The sequence below is a fragment of the Schistocerca gregaria genome, chromosome 6 (genome assembly GCF_023897955.1).
Source record: "Schistocerca gregaria isolate iqSchGreg1 chromosome 6, iqSchGreg1.2, whole genome shotgun sequence".
Lineage (NCBI taxonomy): Eukaryota > Metazoa > Arthropoda > Insecta > Orthoptera > Acrididae > Schistocerca > Schistocerca gregaria.
Window position 1 is genome coordinate 543,170,706 of NC_064925.1, and position 18,527 is coordinate 543,189,232.

General features: G+C 43.0%; 1 protein-coding gene across 2 annotated transcripts in view; it reads right to left on the reverse strand.

Annotated features, from left to right (window-relative positions):
* The window catches only part of LOC126278462 (CD151 antigen-like), a 1,693,623-nt gene that overhangs the window by 68,537 nt on the left and 1,606,559 nt on the right, over positions 1–18,527 (reverse strand). For both annotated transcript variants that reach the window (XM_049978598.1, XM_049978599.1), the window contains exon 7: positions 978–1,103. In XM_049978598.1, coding sequence (XP_049834555.1) covers positions 978–1,103 — 126 coding nt within the window. The remainder of the gene's footprint in view (positions 1–977; positions 1,104–18,527) is intronic.

Here is an 18,527-nt window from a genome sequence, read left to right on the forward strand (position 1 = left end):
ATTTCAGATGTGTTTCGACCCGTGGCTCTACCCTTCATTCGATCCATGCGAAACCCTACATTTTAAGAGGATAATGAACGACCGCATGTTGCAGGTCTTGTACGGGCCTTACTGGATACAGAGAATATTCGACTGCTGCCCTGCCCCCCACATTCTCCAGATCTCTCACCAATTGGAAGCGTCTGCTCAATGGTGGCCGAGCATCTGGCTCGTCACCATACGCCAGTTACTATTCTTGATGAACTGTGGTATCGTGTTGAAGCTTCATGGGTAGCTGTACCTGTGCACGCCATCCAAACTATGTTTGGCTCAATACACAGGGGTATCAAGGCAGTTATTACGGCCAGAGATGGTTATTTTTTGTACTGATTTTTCAGGATCTATGCAGCCAAATTGCGTGAATATGTAATCACATGCCAGTTCTAGTATAATATATTTATCCAATGAATACCCGTTTATCATTTGCATTTCTTCTTGGTGTAGCAATTTTAATGGCGAGTAGTGTACTTTTATAATATGTGATATAATTTAAGATTTTTAAGAATAAAAGTACCATCGATATTGAATTAATAATATTGAAAGGTAGCACACATTACTGACATATGCATACCGTTTCTCTATCCAAGTAATCTTCCGTAGGAGTCGTAAGTGGATAATTATCAGTCATTTGAGATACAACTAGTTTTGCACACTTCTTGTACAAATTAGTGCTTAGTGCACGACACGTTTTTTAAAAGAAACTCATAGAATCAGTTATATCAAAACGGCGATTTTAAAATTTTGCCCCCTCTTGGATAAAATTCTATGGACGTCATGCGCTCACGTCAAAATTCAATACTACAAAACTCAAAAAATTATAAAAGCTATTTCCTCCAAACACCGTTTCCTGACATACATAATCTGCTTTATCGAAATATGCAATATACTGTAGCGCTACGTAAAGCTTTTCGTGGTCTGCGGTGCAGCAGGCTACTCACATCAGTGTTGGCGAGCGCGCAGCAGGTGAGGGGGACGTTCCTCCTGTAGGTGTTGGAGGAGGCGCTCTCGTTCTTCCACCGTGTGTGCAGGTAGTCGCTGTCGGCCCGGATACCGCAGCAGTGGAACTGGAAGGCAGGAAAGCAAGCACGGTTTGCTAACGTTGCCAGTGGAATGGGCGCGTCATCCGTAATCAGCACGATGGCAAACACTTAGAAGAATTTAACAATGTTACTTCCCTGGTTTGCACGTCGATATTGAATTAAACTGTGAGAAGCATACCACTGTACAGCTGAAGCCCCTAAACAAATCTCTACTTGCAATACGAATGTCGTCAGGCTTATGTGACATAAAAATAAAAAGGTTGGGATTACACTTACTTCATTCCATAATGTCATACACGATTTTTTTTGGGTAACTCATCATTCCAAGTTATAGTTTTCCGTGTTCAAAAAGTGTAATAAGAATCATTTTTGGTCGGAACTAAAGAACATCCTGCAGAAGCCTGTTTGAGGAACTAGGGACGCTATCTGGTGCTTCCTAATATATTTATTGCTCGATGAAATCTGTCATTAAAATATATCTGTTTTCCAAATCAACAGCTTAATTCATGGAGCCAATACAAGAAATAAGAATAATCTTCAGAAGCAGTTGATGTCAGAAATTGTGATCTAGAAACGTGTCCATTATCTATAAAACACATTTTCAATAAATTGCTCGCTATAAAAAAAGTTTAAATACTAATAAAATTCACATTAAGAAGAGCGTAAAGGATTTACTGACGATCACTTTCTTGTGCTTCATTGATGAATTTATTGGTACAACCAACTCATGTCATATGTTACTAATAATATAAAATAATGCAATTATCAGTACGATCTACCTTGTGTACAGTCAGTGCAGTAATGCGAGCATTTAAATAAGTGTTGTAAGACTATTTTTCTAGTGAAGGTAATTTTCACTTATTGTTCCGTCTCAGTTCTACATGTTAAATTAAATTACATGTTTCGATTGGTCTGGACCATCTTCACATCGAAGCAGTAGTATCAGCAACCCGTCTAATGACAAGTTATTTATTACCTTTTAAATGAAAATAAGTTTAAGATTTTTTAAATTTGTTACAAATACCTAAGGGCTTTCATTTCCGATCTGAGGAGGTACATTAATGTACTTATTTTATGTTGTAAATGTTTATTGTGTATTCTTGTTCTACGGACAAGTTCTGTATCCTGGGGGATGTTTTCACTAAGGATCTAATGGAAGGAAACGTACATTTAATAACATTAAATAAATTATTCCTTGGTAGTTCTCGGAGCATTTTAATAATATTAACATTGTGTCATAATAACATTATGTGAATTAGGCTACGTGAACATGGGGCTACCTACAGATTAAGGAAGGAAGACTGACCTTTGCTTGTCATATTTTAGCAGAAAACCATTCGCATGATGTAGAATGTGAAGTTTTACATTCTGTTCAGAAAATCAGACAGATGGCCCATTTAGAAATACTGGAAATCAACAAATATGACACCATATGCCAGACTACTATTAAATGATCAGATTTAATGTTCGTTTTGCCCTTTTCGTTACAAATTCTGGATTGAAATTATAAATTCATATTACTTCCACATAACTTTCTTTACCACTTTTCAGTTAATGTAATTATTCTTATGGGACAAAAATGCAATGCTTTGCTTTGTAAACACTTCGTCGTCTTTTTTTTAAATTACAAATTACGTCTGTGTAAGACCTACATCAGCTGTATCTGTGTTTGTGACATTTGTTGTTATTGTGGTCTTCAGTCATCTCTTGGTCTCCCTCCACGATTTTTACCCTCCACGCCAACCTCCAATACTAAACTGGTGATTCCTTGATGCCTCAGAACATGTCCTACCAACCCATCCCTTCTTCTGGTCAAGTTGTGCCACAAACTTCTCTTCTCCCAATCGTATTCAATACTTCCTCATTAGTTACGTGATCTACCCATCTAATCTTCAGCATTCTTCTATAGAAGCACATTTGGAAAGCTTCTATTCTCTTCTTGTCCAAACTATTTACCGTCCATGTTTCACTTCCATACATGGCTACACTCCATACAAATACTTTCAGAAATGACTTCCTGACACTTAAATCTATACTCGATGTTAACAAATTTCTCTTCTTCAGAAACCCTTTCCTTGCCATTGCCAGTCTACATTTTATATCCTCTCTACTTCGAGCATCATCAGTTATTTTGCTCCCCAATTAGCAAAACTCCTTTACTACTTTAAGTGTCCCATTTCCTAATCTAATTCCCGACTTAATTCGACTACATTCCATTATCCTCGTTTTGCGTTTGTTGATGTTCATCTTATATCCTCCTTTCAAGACATTGCCCATTCCGTTCAACTGCTCTTCCAAGTCCTTCGCTGTCTCTGACAGAATTACAGTGTCATCGGAAACCTCAAAGATTTTATTTCTTCTCCATGGATTGTAATACCTACCCCGAATTTTTCTTTTGTTTCCTTTACTGCTTACTCAATATACAGATTGAATAACATCGGGGAGAGGCTACAACCCTGTCTTACTCCCTTCCCAACCACTGCTTCCCTTTCATGTCCCTCGACTCTTATAACTGCCATCTGGTTTCTGTACAAATTGTAAATAGCCTTTCGCTCCCTGTATTTTACCCCTGCCACCTTTAGAATTTGAAAGAGAGTATTCCAGTCAACATTGTCAAAAGCTTTCTCTAAGTCTACAAATGCTAGAAACGTATGTTTGCGTTTTCTTAATCTTTCTTCTAAGATAAGTCGTAAGGTCAGTATTGCTTAACGTGTTCCAAACTGATCTTCGCCGAGGTCGGCTTCTACTAGTTTTTCCATTCGCCTGTAAAGAATTCGTGTTAGTATTTTGCACCTATGGCTTATTAAACTGATTGTTCGGTAATTTTCACATCTGTCAACGCCTGCTTTCTTTGGGATTGGAATTATTATATTCTTCTTGAAGTCTGCGGGTATTTCGCCTGTCTTACACATCTTGCTCACCAGATGGTAGAGTTTTGTCAGGACTGGCTCTCCCAAGGCCGTCAGTGGTTCCAATGGAATGTTGTCTACTCCGGGGGCCTTGTTTCGACTCAGATCTTTCAGTGCTCTGTCAAACTCTTCACGCAGTATCGTATCTCCCATTTCATCTTCATCTACGTCTACATCTTCTTCCATTTCCATAATATTGTCCTGAAGTACATCTCCCTTGTATAGACCCTCTATATACTCCTTCCACCTTTCTGCTTTCCCTTCTTTTCTTAGAACTGGGTTTCCATCAAAGCTCCTGATATTCATACAAGTGGCTCTCTTTTCTCCAAAGGTCTCTTTAATTTTCCTTTAGGCAGTATCTATCTTACCCCTAGTGAGATAAGCCTCTACATCCTTACGTTTGTCCTCTAGCCATCCCTGCTTAGCCATTTTGCACTTCCTGTCGATCTCATTTTTGAGACGTTTGCTATCGCCAGAAATGTGTTTATTGAGTATCGACATTGTGCAATAATTAAGTCTGCGTAAAGCTTGTCAGCATTCAAATTATAAATTTTCTGAGTATAGTAAATTAGAAATTTTTATTGGTTTCTTTCATTTTTCTTTACGTCGTTTAAGGTTAGTTGACCAAACCCCTCCTGATCATTCAATATATATGCATAAAAGTATGGCAGCAAATGCAGAAATTAGTTGATGGACTACACTCTCCATGGATCGCAGTATTCCTTTATTAAATATATTAGCATGTTACTGATCACGCAGTTGCAGCTCGAAGACGAGGTAAGTTGTCTGTTGCGTGCAGGACCATTGCAAGTCAATTGTTAGGAGACGTTAGAGGATATATTAAATCTTACAGTGAGACGGTTGGCAACTGATTTCTTTAAAATTCGTGGGAGGAGTAATTTGTTCTTATTTCTTTTTGTTTGTTCGCAATCCGAATTCTATCATTGTCAGAGACGGAACAGCGCACTCATATTTCAGAACATGTCTTTTAAGTTAATTACCGACTACGTTTCAACATCAGTCTAGACGTCAGTACAATACACTCACTTTAATATAAGTGAAACTGACATTTACACAAATACTCACCAAAATTGTACTCGCAAGTACTTGTCAATGACAATAAATGCCGAAACAGTCTGTCGTAAATAAAGATCTGTTATTGTAAGCAGTTATTTTGGTGCATTTGTTCCAAGAACCATCTTGTTATCAGAGTTATAGTATGCTGCTGGCCCTAAAAAAGGAAAATAAATTTACTTTTTCAATGTTTAGGACTCAGTTGGATGATTGTCAAATTCTGGACGCACTGTTCGGACGTTGCGTCATACATCAGCAAGCAATCTGTGAGAAAGACTTAGATATTTTTTCTGCTGTGAACTTCACTCGAGGACAAGCAGTCACCGTCGATTACACGCTTTGCTTGAAGAAAGTAACTCTGAATTTTGTGTCTTCGCTTTTCACGCTAGAGTGACACGGCTCAGCTGCGGCAAAGTCATATTTAGTTTTTGCAAGCTCCGAAACGATATAGAAATTTGTATCACCGAAAAAAATAGAGCTGACCCATAGATACCAGACCCTACCTTGCTGTCAAAATTGTCGTTTATGGTCACATCACATCCCACATGAATGAACTGTACGTGAAACTTCAAGGAAACGATAGCGTCGTCTGTAGTCTCTAAAGGCTCACCAATGAAATTCGGAAAAAGATGTCATTCTTTAAACCACAACTGGAAGAAAACTTTCCTAATTTTCACTGTTCGAAAGAGTTTTGTGCTACAGTTCCCAAAGAGGTTAACTTCGATACTTCGATTTTCCGAGAAAAATGATTCGGAACGTCACATTCTTTGGTTACTTTTTCAGTAAACAAATACATTGGCTGTGCTTGTTTTTTGTGCATTGCATGCCAGTCACCTATGATGACCAACGAACGCTAAGCTTTGTTCTTCGTTTTTTTTTTTTTTTTTTTTTTTTTTTTTTTTGGAGAGCTTTCCATCTGGCATGCGAATATTCACAGAATGATGATACGGGCCCGCTACGGAAAGAAAGTTTGGTGACGTGTGATGTAGAGAATTCCTGTTATTTGCAATGTCATTCTCCCAATAAAAAGTTCCTTTCTAAAAAAACTGCCTTTGGTTTTTGACTTCGACCAATATATCATCTACGTCCTGTTCTGCAGCAACTGCGACAGCAGAAGTTCACGGGAGCGAAACTGCAACATCGCGCTAATTGGAATGGCGTCAGATTATTTCGAACTGTTTTACAATACTGTAGCAACTCGGTAGCCGACGGGCTTACATTAAATCAGTTTTATTGTTTTGAGTTTGTTATAACGAACACAAACACAACGGAAGCAGTAAAAAATTATATTGGTACCAAAAGTTTTCCGATATGTGAATGCAGAACGAAACAAAATCAGATGTACAGGCCACGTGCGTGAGCAGTATGCCGTGCTGCTGTTTTGTTGTCCCCCACACATTCTGGCCACACTGCGCTTTACTGTTTGCAGTACAGCGCATGTCATTCCCAATTTTCAGAAGGGTAGTTCTACAAACAATTTTAGTACCATACTGTAAATCTGTGACAGAATTGTGGATCGTGTCTTATGCTCATGCATTTTGCTGTTTTTAGAGAATAAATATTTCCTCTGTAAAATCAACACTGGTTTGGAGATCTGAGACCTCGTGAAACTCAGCCCGCTGTATACGCCTATGAAATCTGTACACAACAGCGCCTAATTTCATGCAGTGTTCTTTGGTTTCAGAAATACTTTGTGTACAGTTCCACACGATTATATAGTGAAAAAATCAGGAGCTTACCGAGTATTGGAGCCGATTTTTGATTAGATTACAAACTTTCCAGCAGACAGAAACAACACGTCGTTCTTCACAAAAAGAAATAGGCAAATGTGGGGTAATCTCGGCAGTGCCTCAAGGGAGAGTTATAGTGCCGATACTGTTTACAATGTACAGGGTGTTTCAAAAAGAATACACGGATTCCGAATGCATATATTTATTAAATTGTAAGACATACAAATGTGAGACTTGGGACACACATTTACGAGTCTCTCAAGTTTAAATTATAGATCGTCAAAATGTCACGAACAGTATCACATCGATACTCGAATTTCTCCCACAGTCGAGTAAGCATATCCATTGTCACCTGTGTTATGGCAGTATGGGTACGGTTCTTCAACTCTTGTACGCTCTATAGTAGTGTTGGGCAAAAATGTCGTCCTTAATAAAAAAAACCACAAGAAGGTCACAGAGCGTCAAATATTATGACCGTGGAGACCATCTGAGAATGCTAAGCGAACAGGTTTTTGAAAACCAATCTAACGTATCGGTGGAGTTTCATTCAGATATGCAGCCATTTGACTTCTGTGACGTGGTTCAAAAAATGGTTCAAATGGCTCTGAGTACTATGGGACTCAACTGCTGTGGTCATTAGTCCCCTAGAACTTAGAACTACCCAAACCTAACCAACCCAAGGACATCACACACATCCATGCCCGAGGCAGGATTCGAACCTGCGACCGTAGCTATCGCACGGTTCCGGACTGCGCGCCTAGAACCGCGAGACCACCGCGGCCGGCTGTGACGTGGTGCCCTGTCTTGTTGGAAAATGACGTTACCCTCGTTCAGCCTGTGAAACAACTACTTATATAACACAGCACGATTCTGCAGACCGTTAAACGCGTTTCCGTCAAAAAAGAATGGGCCATAAACTGATGAGTGGGACATCGCACAAAACACATTGGGTGAACCTCGTAGATGTTCAGTGGGTGATGGGGGTTCTGTAGGCCCAAAATTGGAACACTGTGTTTGTTTACTTTCCCATTAAGGTGGGAAGTCGCTTTATCACTGGACATGATGCTTTGTGAATTAATGTTATCATTGTTAACAGCATTCTGAAGCTCTTGAGGAAATGCCAACTGCTCAGTCTGTGGTCATGACATCAAGCCTGTGACAGCTACAGCTCGTGCGGCTTTATAACCGACAGACCTCTCAACACATACCAGATTGTTGTTGTAGCCAGTTATAACACTTGTCTGGTACGACGAGTTGATTTTGTAGGACTACGTTGGAAAGCGAGCTGACTTCGTGATGTTTTCGCAGGAAACACGGGTGCCGACAGGACTATTCCCTTTACATACACATTCTGTTTCTACAGACTGTCGATACCATGTGCGGAGCATGAGTTAGGTACCGCAACGTGAAACGTGTCTGCACTGTAATCGCAGAATTACAAATCGTAGTCTCGAGAACACAAAATGGTTTATGATCCGGAGTAACCATTTTGCAACACAAGACGGTAACCAAGCAAACAGAAGACAACCAACATCTAATGGCAATAAATATTAACTAAATAGTGCATTCGTTCCTTCAGTAAACCAAGCCGTGGCACAGAGATCGGTAGTTTTGACAACATAATATTTTGTAATACGGAGGCTTCATGAAGCTATCGATGATGATGTAGTCTGTAGGAAGAGCGTAACGTCAAAAGACTACAGTGAAATGTGGGAAGCCCTACAGAGAATCGACTAGCAGATACCCCTAAACATAAATAAATGTAATGTACTAAGTGTGTTCAAAAAATTCCGGAACATTCGTATTCACGCGTCGGTGGTGTATTGGAACGAAATCCGGTTGGCATCCCTGCACACGCCTGTGTTTCATTGTTGTATGTCCGTTAGTTATTGTTCAGTACTGTATTGACAAGAACGTAGTGTCGCACAGATTGCGAATTTCGAGATGGCAGAGTTAGTGGAACAACACATCTGCATTAAATTTTGCGTGAAACGCAAGAAAACCTTTACAGGAACACACCAAATAACGCAGGAAGCCTAGGGCGATCGGTGCTTGAACCGTTCTCGGTGTTACGAATTGTTCACATGGTTTAAAAAGGGCTGGACGGAAGTTAAAGATGACCCTCGTCCAGGACGCCTTTTGACCTCTACCGACGACGCTCATGTCAGGTACGCGAACGAAATTACGCGTGCCAATCGACGACTGACTGTCCGAGAGATTGCAGAAGAAAGTAACATTTCAGTTGGATCATATCATGACATCCTGACCCAGCGTCTTGGAATGCATCGTGTTGCCGCCAAGTTCGTTCCAGGGCTCAAGAGTCAAGACCAGAGAGACCTTCGCCTCGCAGTCTGTTAAGAGCTTTGGGATCGCACAAATGAGAACGAGATGTCCCTTAAGAGAATTATAACTGAGTTCATGAACTGAAAGTAGTAACGTCTTGAAATCACACTTTTCCCTCAAATATATATATATTCAGTGACAGAAAGCTCATAGTGCATCACAACTGCAAGTGCAAACAAGTTGAAAAGTGGAAAAAGAAAAGTTCTGAACATAAAAACATGCTAATGTTTCGGAAATAGAGCTGTAGTGCAACCTGCAACATGTGACCAGCTGAGAGGGTATGCTGATGAAAACTAAAAATGCGATGAACTGTAAGTAATCACTTATTTATATAAAAAATGAGACGTGAACTGTTTTCCAATCTTTAAATACTACATATCAAAACAAAACTGTATCATTCTAGATCCCACTAATGAAGCCTAAAGAGAGGAAACGCGAAACGTGTCTGGAACAAATAAAATAGAGTGTAGTAAGAGAAGGCGTTTTTGTTTAAAAAACAACTGTTTCCTTTAACTGTTCAATACTTTACTGAAACTGGCAGAATCCAACAGAAGCTCTTGAAGTTTGATTCGCTGAATAACGAAACATCAGAGGTAACTGCAAAGTTTTACCTAGACGCTTTCAAAACTTCGTATTCCATTAGATAAATTAGCCGCCTTTTGTGGGACAGTACGAACTTCGGAGGCTTTCATCGATGCTTCCAGCGGAATGTGTTTTACCAAATTAGATAACTAGGAAAAAATGTAGAAGGAATTGGATTCCCTCCCCATACTCTCCACAGCGCCATACCAGCGGCTGCTGAGTCTTTAACTGTAGATATTGAAATAATCGCCATGAAAATATTTATTTTTTTTTTCAATATACACGATAAGGGCAGAGAAGCTGAGAGAGTTCTGCTTATACGTTGATGTCAACCATCAGACTCTTCTACCGCACTGAAAAACAATATGGCTGTCGTTAATGCCAGCAATTGAGAGAATTATTAAGCTTTGGCTTCCATTAAAACAACTTTTTGACGCCGAAGACAGGCCACCTAAGATTTCAAATTTTTTTCTGTAGTCCGATTAGTGAAACGTGCTTCATGGTTCTGCAGTCAAACTTCGTTCTGTTATATATGAGACAATGGTTTTCAATACCGTGGCTGATTACTTAGAGAAATGGGCTATTTCTTTTCATAAATATCAAGTATTTGAATGTATGATGCTATATGAAACCCCAGAATGAATGATGATTGAAAATATTATTATACATTCGACTAAAAATGATGTGAAGATTTCAGGTGACGATTGTATTCAGGAATATATGTATCTGAAGAGCTTTTTAGAAACTAATTGTGACTCGGAAGAACGGAAGTCTAAACGGTCTGTGGAAGAAAGGTTATTTACTTTCTTAACGAAACCAGAAATCTTGAACGTAAATGCGAACTACTAAAATTATGCGAGTATTACTGTGTATTCACGCACGCTACGCCACTGTGGAAAGAGAATTTTCGCTGATGTCGGCCCAGTGGACTGATGAAAGAAATCAACTGCTGCCAGGGACTGTGGAATCAGTCTTACAGTTCAGGTTGAAATAGAGGCTGACTTGCATGTAGCTTTATAAATACGTAATAGAGAAAAAAGGACTTGCTGAAAAAAGTGAAATCTTCCGATAAACATGGTGTACCAACTACTTCTACCGCAATAAGTTCGATGTAATGGTGTTCTCAATAAAGAGTAATTATTTTACTTATTTTTTGTAGTTCATTTCTGCACCCCTGTTTCGGAGTGTCCCGACGTGATCGCTGTTAGCTATGTCAGCTCTAACTTTACCCCACCTTCACCTGCCTTACCCTTCGGTGCAATTCCTAAAATTGGAAGTTTGTGGTAAGGTCTTACGGGACCAAACTTCTGAGGTCATCGGTCCCTAAGCTTACACACTAGTTAATCTAACTTCAACTAACTTACGCTAAGGACAACACACGCACCCATGCCCGAGGGAGGATTCGAACCTCCGACGGGAGAAGCCGCGCCTGCAATTCCTATAGTGTATGTTTTGTTGAGAGGCGGGAAATATATTACTTACTTAACTTTTGGTTCAAATGGCTCTAAGCACTATGGGACTTAACATCTGAGGTCATCAGTCCCATAGAGATACTTAAACCTAACTAACCTAAGGACTTCACACACATCCATGCCCGAGGCAGGATTCGAACGTGCGACCGGAGCGGTCGCACGGTTCCAGAATGAAGCGCCTAGAACCGTTCGACCACACCGGCCGGCACTTAACTTTTGGGAATATTTCTCTTGTAGAACAGCGTTTTTCTTTCTATTATTATTTTAAAATGGTCGAGACTGTTTATGTTCATTTTAAAGTAATATTACTTCCTCCCACTTATGGTTTCGGAAGTTAAAAGAAGGAGGAAATTGAACTGGAGCCCATTCACATATTTACCAACAATATCTCTCCCTGCACACCAGTCGGGAGTGTAGCAAGGGAAGGGCGAGAGGGGAAGATAGTGGTATGAGAAGGAACCTACACCATGCACCTTAACGTGACGTGTTGAGTATAGACATATGTCCTATTTTGAGTTTGTCAACACGCCTCACACATTGCAGTGTATTTCTCTCACTACCATAGGAAAAACAATCAGAAGGAACAAAACATTACGTAGCCACTTAAGGAAGCAAGAATAGTTGAGCCTGACATGCAACTGAATCAGGACTCCGCTTATACGGAGTGCATCAAAGGGTAATTTTCTCCTGGTATCATCATTATTTCCCCACTCCCCCCCCCCCCCCCCCCCCTGTGCTAGCAAATGGTGCTTAGGCAGAATGACGCCTTGGCAGGTTTCGTGTGACGTCGATATTCTCTCATTTTGCCGTCATGGAAATTTCGTGAGCTACGTGGCGGAGGAGTGATACGTTGTTTAACTCCTCTTAGAACACGTCGCAATTTCGACGATAACCCTCTTCTACCGTTTGCTTCTGGAGTAGGACGACCATCACCGTGATACCATGGTGCTTATTAAGAGAACCCATGGCAGGACTTGTTGCTCTTTGGATTTTCTGTGCCTTCTCTGCTATACTTACCTAATAAAAATGTGACCGTTCTCCTACGCTACTTTAACTCTCGAGTACAGCCTAAAGAACACGAGTTTATCAATTATGGTTTCGGAATTGGAAAAGAAGTTAGAAGTGCGGGAAATGTAATGTGGTAATGTTTGTAAAAATACGTCGCAGAAGGTAATTTCTTAATGAACGATGTAGTATCCGAATGTGCTGGCGGAGGTGACGGTATCTCACACTAGACTTCGTGAGCAACGAGAGCATGGCAAAGAACGCCGGGATGCCTCTGCTGCCGAAGGAGAAACATAAGAAAATCTTGTGACGAAATTAGTATTTCGCCGCACACTAGCAACCAAAGAAGTGAGACTAGTATATTATAGCATCAAGGAATTTGTATATTTGATGAATGTTTTTTGCTGTTTATTTCTTGGTTGTTTCGATGTTACTAGTGTGTTAAATGAAGTAGCATACTAAAATATCTCATGTCGGGTTATTCTATTATCGTAACTCGAAGAAAGTAGCCACCAAGGTGATGACCCCGGCGTGCAAGAGATTACGTAGATTTTTATGTACGAAGAACTTCTGTCACCTTCCGGGGCTGGCAAGCCAGCAGTAACCGCTCACAGCATTGCTCGTCGGCAGGCACATGGCCGGTAATCGGAAAGTATGCCGTACGCAAGCGAAGCGTTGTTTGACGGAAGCGGCAGAATGACGGTCGTGGTGGACGCTAGTCAAAATGCCATAGGAGCAGCGTTGAAACAGATTGCAACTGAAACGCCTGGTTAAACTCGCAGGACAGAACAGGTAGCTGGAATTGTGGAAAGGGGCCAAAAATGAGCGGCTGTCAGTTACACTCGTACACATATAGCTTTATTTAGTTGGCCCAACATTACAGTACCAATTTCCGAGCTGAACTATCGACTGAATATGTCGCACAATCTTATGGCTTAATTTTTAAAACGGCTGAACGCCCATGTTTTAAAACACAACTACAATAAATTTTAAAAAGGCAGAAAGCGCAAGGTTTTATACTTGAATAATTCTTCAATTGAGGTTGAAGGCCCAAACAATCCAAGACTTGACAAGTAACGAATTTTAATTTTAAAACGGCTAAGCGGCTCATGATTTAAAAACATAACTACAATAAATTTTCAAAGGCAGAAGGCCCAAAGCTTTATCCTTAAATAATTTAAAAAAAAGGATGCTGAAGGTCCAAACAATATGACTTAACAAAAAGGAATTTTACTTTTAAAACGGCTGAAGGTCTATGATTCAAAACACAAATAAATAAATTTTTATAAGGCAGAGATCCCAAGGATTTATCCTCAAAATATTTCTTTTTAATGAGACTGAAGGCCCAACAATCTGAGATTTAACAAGTAAGGAATTTAAATTTTAAGACGGCTGAAGGCCCATGATTAAAAAACACAACTACAATAAATTTTCAAAAGGCAGAAGGGCCAAAGCTTTATCCAGAAAAAAATATTTTAAACGAATCTGAACACAATAAACATCAATAAGTAAAGGCAGTACAGCCAGCGGCGCTCAAAAGTTTCCGGGGGTCGGTCTGCACATGAAATATTAACGTTCGCTTAGGGGAGACAGGTAGTCGGCACAACTATAATCCGATCCGCTGGCAACCCAAGTAAGGACAGTCAACGGACACACCGACAATACGACTTGCTTTCCACCCGACCAGCACACAAGAAACTCCAAAGCCAAAACGTGAAAGGCGTAGCCGCCCACAAACAAGGATGCATAAGCTGTCAAAACTACACACACGTGTTCGACAGCGACAACACGATGAGGAAAGAACACCGCCTGAATTTTACGACAGCGGCCAGGGCAGGTAACCGGAACGCTAACGGCCACAAGGCAGAAAATCGCGCTGGTGTACTTGGACTTTAAATAACCAAAATACAGTTAAATTCCACTGGATGGTGGCCAAACTTTCGCTAGCTCGAACTCTCGTTGTTGCTCACGAGAATACCCCCCCCCCCCCCCCAAACCATGAAAACCAACGACACAATGTGACCAGACTGGCTTCGGTAATTAAATCACCACTCAACTTCGATGTCCTGGGTCGGTGAGCCACGAACCTCGTAGCAATCGGAACAGCTCCCACACACTCACTCAGACACTGCGTAGAGACCGCCAGCGGGCCCGGCCCACTGTGCCGTGCGGAGATTTCCTGGCTGATCCACACCGACCGACCGACCGACTCCTCAGAGCCAGGACGCCGACAACATTTAAAATAAGTCGTCAGTCAAAATCAGACAAACTACACACAGCGTCACGAACACTTGCACGAAGAACCAGACAATAATAACGGCAGTGAGTGTACAATAACAGGGACGAATCACGAGGCGGCACACACAGCCAATCCACAAGCGATCGTCGGCCACATACACGTCGTTCGGCAAGACGACCGACCGACAACCAACCAGACCACCCCACTCCAACCATGAGTGTCGGCAACCGTAATGGCGGTCCGGACCTCACTGCTGCTGCACCCCGACTGAACTTGTGCCGCGTGCCAACTCAAACACTGCCAGGTCCCAATTCACTGCTGGTGCGTTCCAACTGGCTGGTCGACACACAACGACCGTGAAATAATAGCCCTCCAGCAAACACAATACGGCAGGGCTTATATCGATAAGCGCTGCTGCTGCCACTTACGGGCACGCAAAGCAGCAAGTCAGTGACACAAGCAATTGAAACTAACATAACGAGGTGGTAGTACGTCAAAAACAGGATGTTAAGTAAGAGATGGCACGAACACGAGATACACATCGGCTCAGCAACCTCTCGCCTTTTATTCACGTAGCCTCACGGCGCAGCAAAGGAAATGGAGCGCCATTTATCACGAACTGTTAGCAGTGTACGCTACCGTGAAACACTTCCGAGCATCGCCAGACAGCAGGCATTTCACACACCACTAACGTCTTTCTTCCATCGTGCCACAGATCACGGGGCGCTGCGACAACGCACACAGCCAGAGCATACATATAACACAACATATAACCGATGTGCGGCGCATTTCCGGTAAGGCCAATATCGTCGCGGATTTTATGTCACGCAACTGCACTAGTCTACGATGAGTTCCGTGGGCGAAGACAGCGGTAAAGCAGCGAGATGATACCGTATTAAATGGTTTTCTCACATTTGAACATACAGCCCTATGGCTACGACCCATTCCTGCACCATGTGGCGATAAACAAGCATTTGGTGCGATACCTCGAGAGGAGTACAGCCACTCCACATTCCCGGAGTATTTAGAAGTAGAGTTTTTAAACCACTAAAGACATAATTAGGCCAACCCAGGCATACGTGCTACGGCAAAATCAGTGCCAAGCAAAGTGGTGTTGTCTGGAGTACACATGGGACTACAGAACTTAGGCACGCTCATGCCTTGAGTGCCAAAGCGGCGAAATTAGTCGAAACGCCTTTACATCATTTACGCAGTTTCCAATATATAATCAGATTTTCCCACGTACAGTGACCATTCTGCGACCAGTAACATATTCGAATGGCCTTAATTATCTGGTTATAGAATAGAGCAGTTCACGAGATGGCGAGAAGCAACTCCTGTACCAGACATCTCAGTAGAGACAGTAGTTAATTAATGAATACATGTTTTTCGAGATTTGGTATTCTTCACTCAGCTACAACGGATCACAGGCGACGGACTGATTCACAGCTATTTGCGGAACTCCTGCAGTTACGCGGCCAGAACCACCGCACTACCAACTGTCACCCTGAGAGTGATACATTGGTGAAAAGTCTGCATCGTACACTAATGGCTGCACTGTTTGTTCCTCATCTACATAGACGGAAGCGCTACCGCTGTTATTGTTGGCCCTGCACACGGCGATCAAGGAGGATCTACAATGCTCGCTAGCTCAAATGGTCTACGGTGAACAGTTGCAGATGCCGGAGGAGCTCTGAAGCCCTACAACACTTCAGACCACAACAGCAATAGTAACAGGGTTTGCACGGCACCTCAGCTATACAAAAGTGTTTGTGGGCAAATTCACCAGTTAGACATGGAGAAAGACGAGTTTTCGTTCACACTGCATTACACGTCTTGCACCGAGACGATACAGTGTGCCCCTCCTACCACCACAGTTATGCAAACCAAGTATTGAACCGTACAAGTACAGACACACCTTCAGAATTGATCAGAACGGTAGTTACGAAACAATCTATGTAGGCCGGTTAAAGTTGGCATATTTAGACATGGAAGAACTGGCCGAAAATCGATTCGACAACTCTACACCGACAATTCTACACCGACAGGAGAAGATCCGACAGCACTGCGACGGCGTCGTTATGAGGACTGGACTTCAGGTGAGGCACCAGTACCCCAACACTCCTGACGCTGACGCTATATGACGAGGTAGGTCTTTGGCTCTAAATGGTGCAGTTTAGACAGAAATGTCATTCCTGTAGTTCCTAGGGGAAATAGCTTTCGGTTCGTCCTTGCTGTAGACAAAGTAAACACACAATTCAGGGCGAATAGTAAAACTTAATCCCTTAGAAGGTCAGGCCAACGCTTGGCTGGCCTGTGGTGTGGTTGTTGGCCCACTCCTCGTATGAGCCGGTTGCATGTCGCGGAGTGGCAGGATCCCGGTTTCCTTGTGGAGCTGGCCCGTCGAATAGCGCCTCGGAAGATGCATGGCAGTCTTCAGGGCGCGAGCGATTCTGAATTCACTGCAGAATCACAATGTGAGGAACTGAGACTTCCCCGCAGACCATGGCCGCATACTCTAACCATGGTTTGGTATAGCGTGAAGACGTGTTGCGATGTCAACGACAACTGCTGCTTTAGCAGTGGACAGAGGTCATGAAGGCGTCCTATTGTTCTCCCTTTGACGTCACTAATGTGATGCCTCCATGTGAGCCTGGGGTCTACGGTAGCCCCTAGGTATTTCGCCGTCCCGCTCTATGGCATATGTTCTCCCAGGGTTTCGACTGGCGGGAGCTCTGGCGGCTGGAGTCTTCGGGTGAAGACGCCTGCCTTACTCTTCGTGCCCAAGGCGTCGCATCCGCGTTGGAGGCGGTTTCTCAGCACTAGGACGTCCATGCTGCGAGTGAACAGGGCTGTATCATCTGCGTACAGCGCCGGTTTAACTTCTGCCACTTTCGCAGCGTCAGCAGTGTACAGGAAGTACAGTAAGGGGCCGATTACCGACCCCTGCGGCGCCCCTGCAGCTATCTGCCGATAAGTGGACGTGTCGTCGTCAGCTCTCAGTTTAAAGGTTCGTTCAGACAGGTATGACCGCAGTAGCGTCAGGTCGGACGTCGGTATCGCATGTTAAAAAAGTTTTAACTCGAGACCGTCCTGCCACACCGAGTCAAACGCTCGGGAGACGTCGATGAACACTGCCCCACGGTATTCCCTTGTTTACAGTGCTCTCATCGCCGGTTCTACCACCCACAGGAGCTGGTGGTAAGTGGTATGCTCTTCTCGGAACCCGAACTGCTCCTCCTGGATGATGCCCTCCTGGGTGACTTGCTGCATCAGTCTTCTCGCGTACAGCCGCTAGAAAACCTCCTATAAGGACTGGAGCAGACTAATGGGTGAGTAGCTGAATGCCTAGCGTGGGTCCTTGCCGGATTTCAGAATCGCCACGTCCTCCGCCTGTTTCCATGCAGAGGGGTAGACACCTGATTGGAGGATCTCGCTGAAAATATCGGCAAGTTGCTGGTATAGTCCCTGCGGAACGTTCTTCAGCAGGACGTTTGTGACGCCGTCACTGTCTCCAGCCTTCTTGGGATTCAGCGAGTGAAGCTGTACAGTAACTTCCTCCTCCTTTATCGGCTCAATAACGTCACCTTCCCCCCTTGCGGCGCGGAAGGTTGGTAGTTGCCCGTGGACCCACCGTACGTGCTCCACGTCGGTGATATCGGCCACCGGTGTGAAGATCGCTGCGGACGCGTCAACCAGACCACTGGCTTTCACGTCCGCGACAGTGACGAATTTTTTACCGACCTGTAATGACGGTATTTGCTGTCGGCGCGTAGGAAGGACTTTACCACCCTCCATGCACCGCCTTCCTCGGATATGAGCATAGACACAAGGTCTGCCCCTTTCTGGTTCCGATGTTGCCGTTTACGTGGCTCTTCGTATCTGGTTGGTGAGTGAGCTGCCATTCTCGAAACAGTCGGCTCTTCTCGTTGATCGCAGCCAAAGTACGGCGCGGTAGCTGAAGCGAGAAGTATCATGGCCCTTGGCGATGTCTCGGCGTGGCTTCATCTGCTGCTCGGAGCATGGTAGGGCGGCGTCCGTCCCTATTTCCGTGGGTTTTGGCGCGTCCTTGAGAAGCTCGAGGGTTTTCGTCC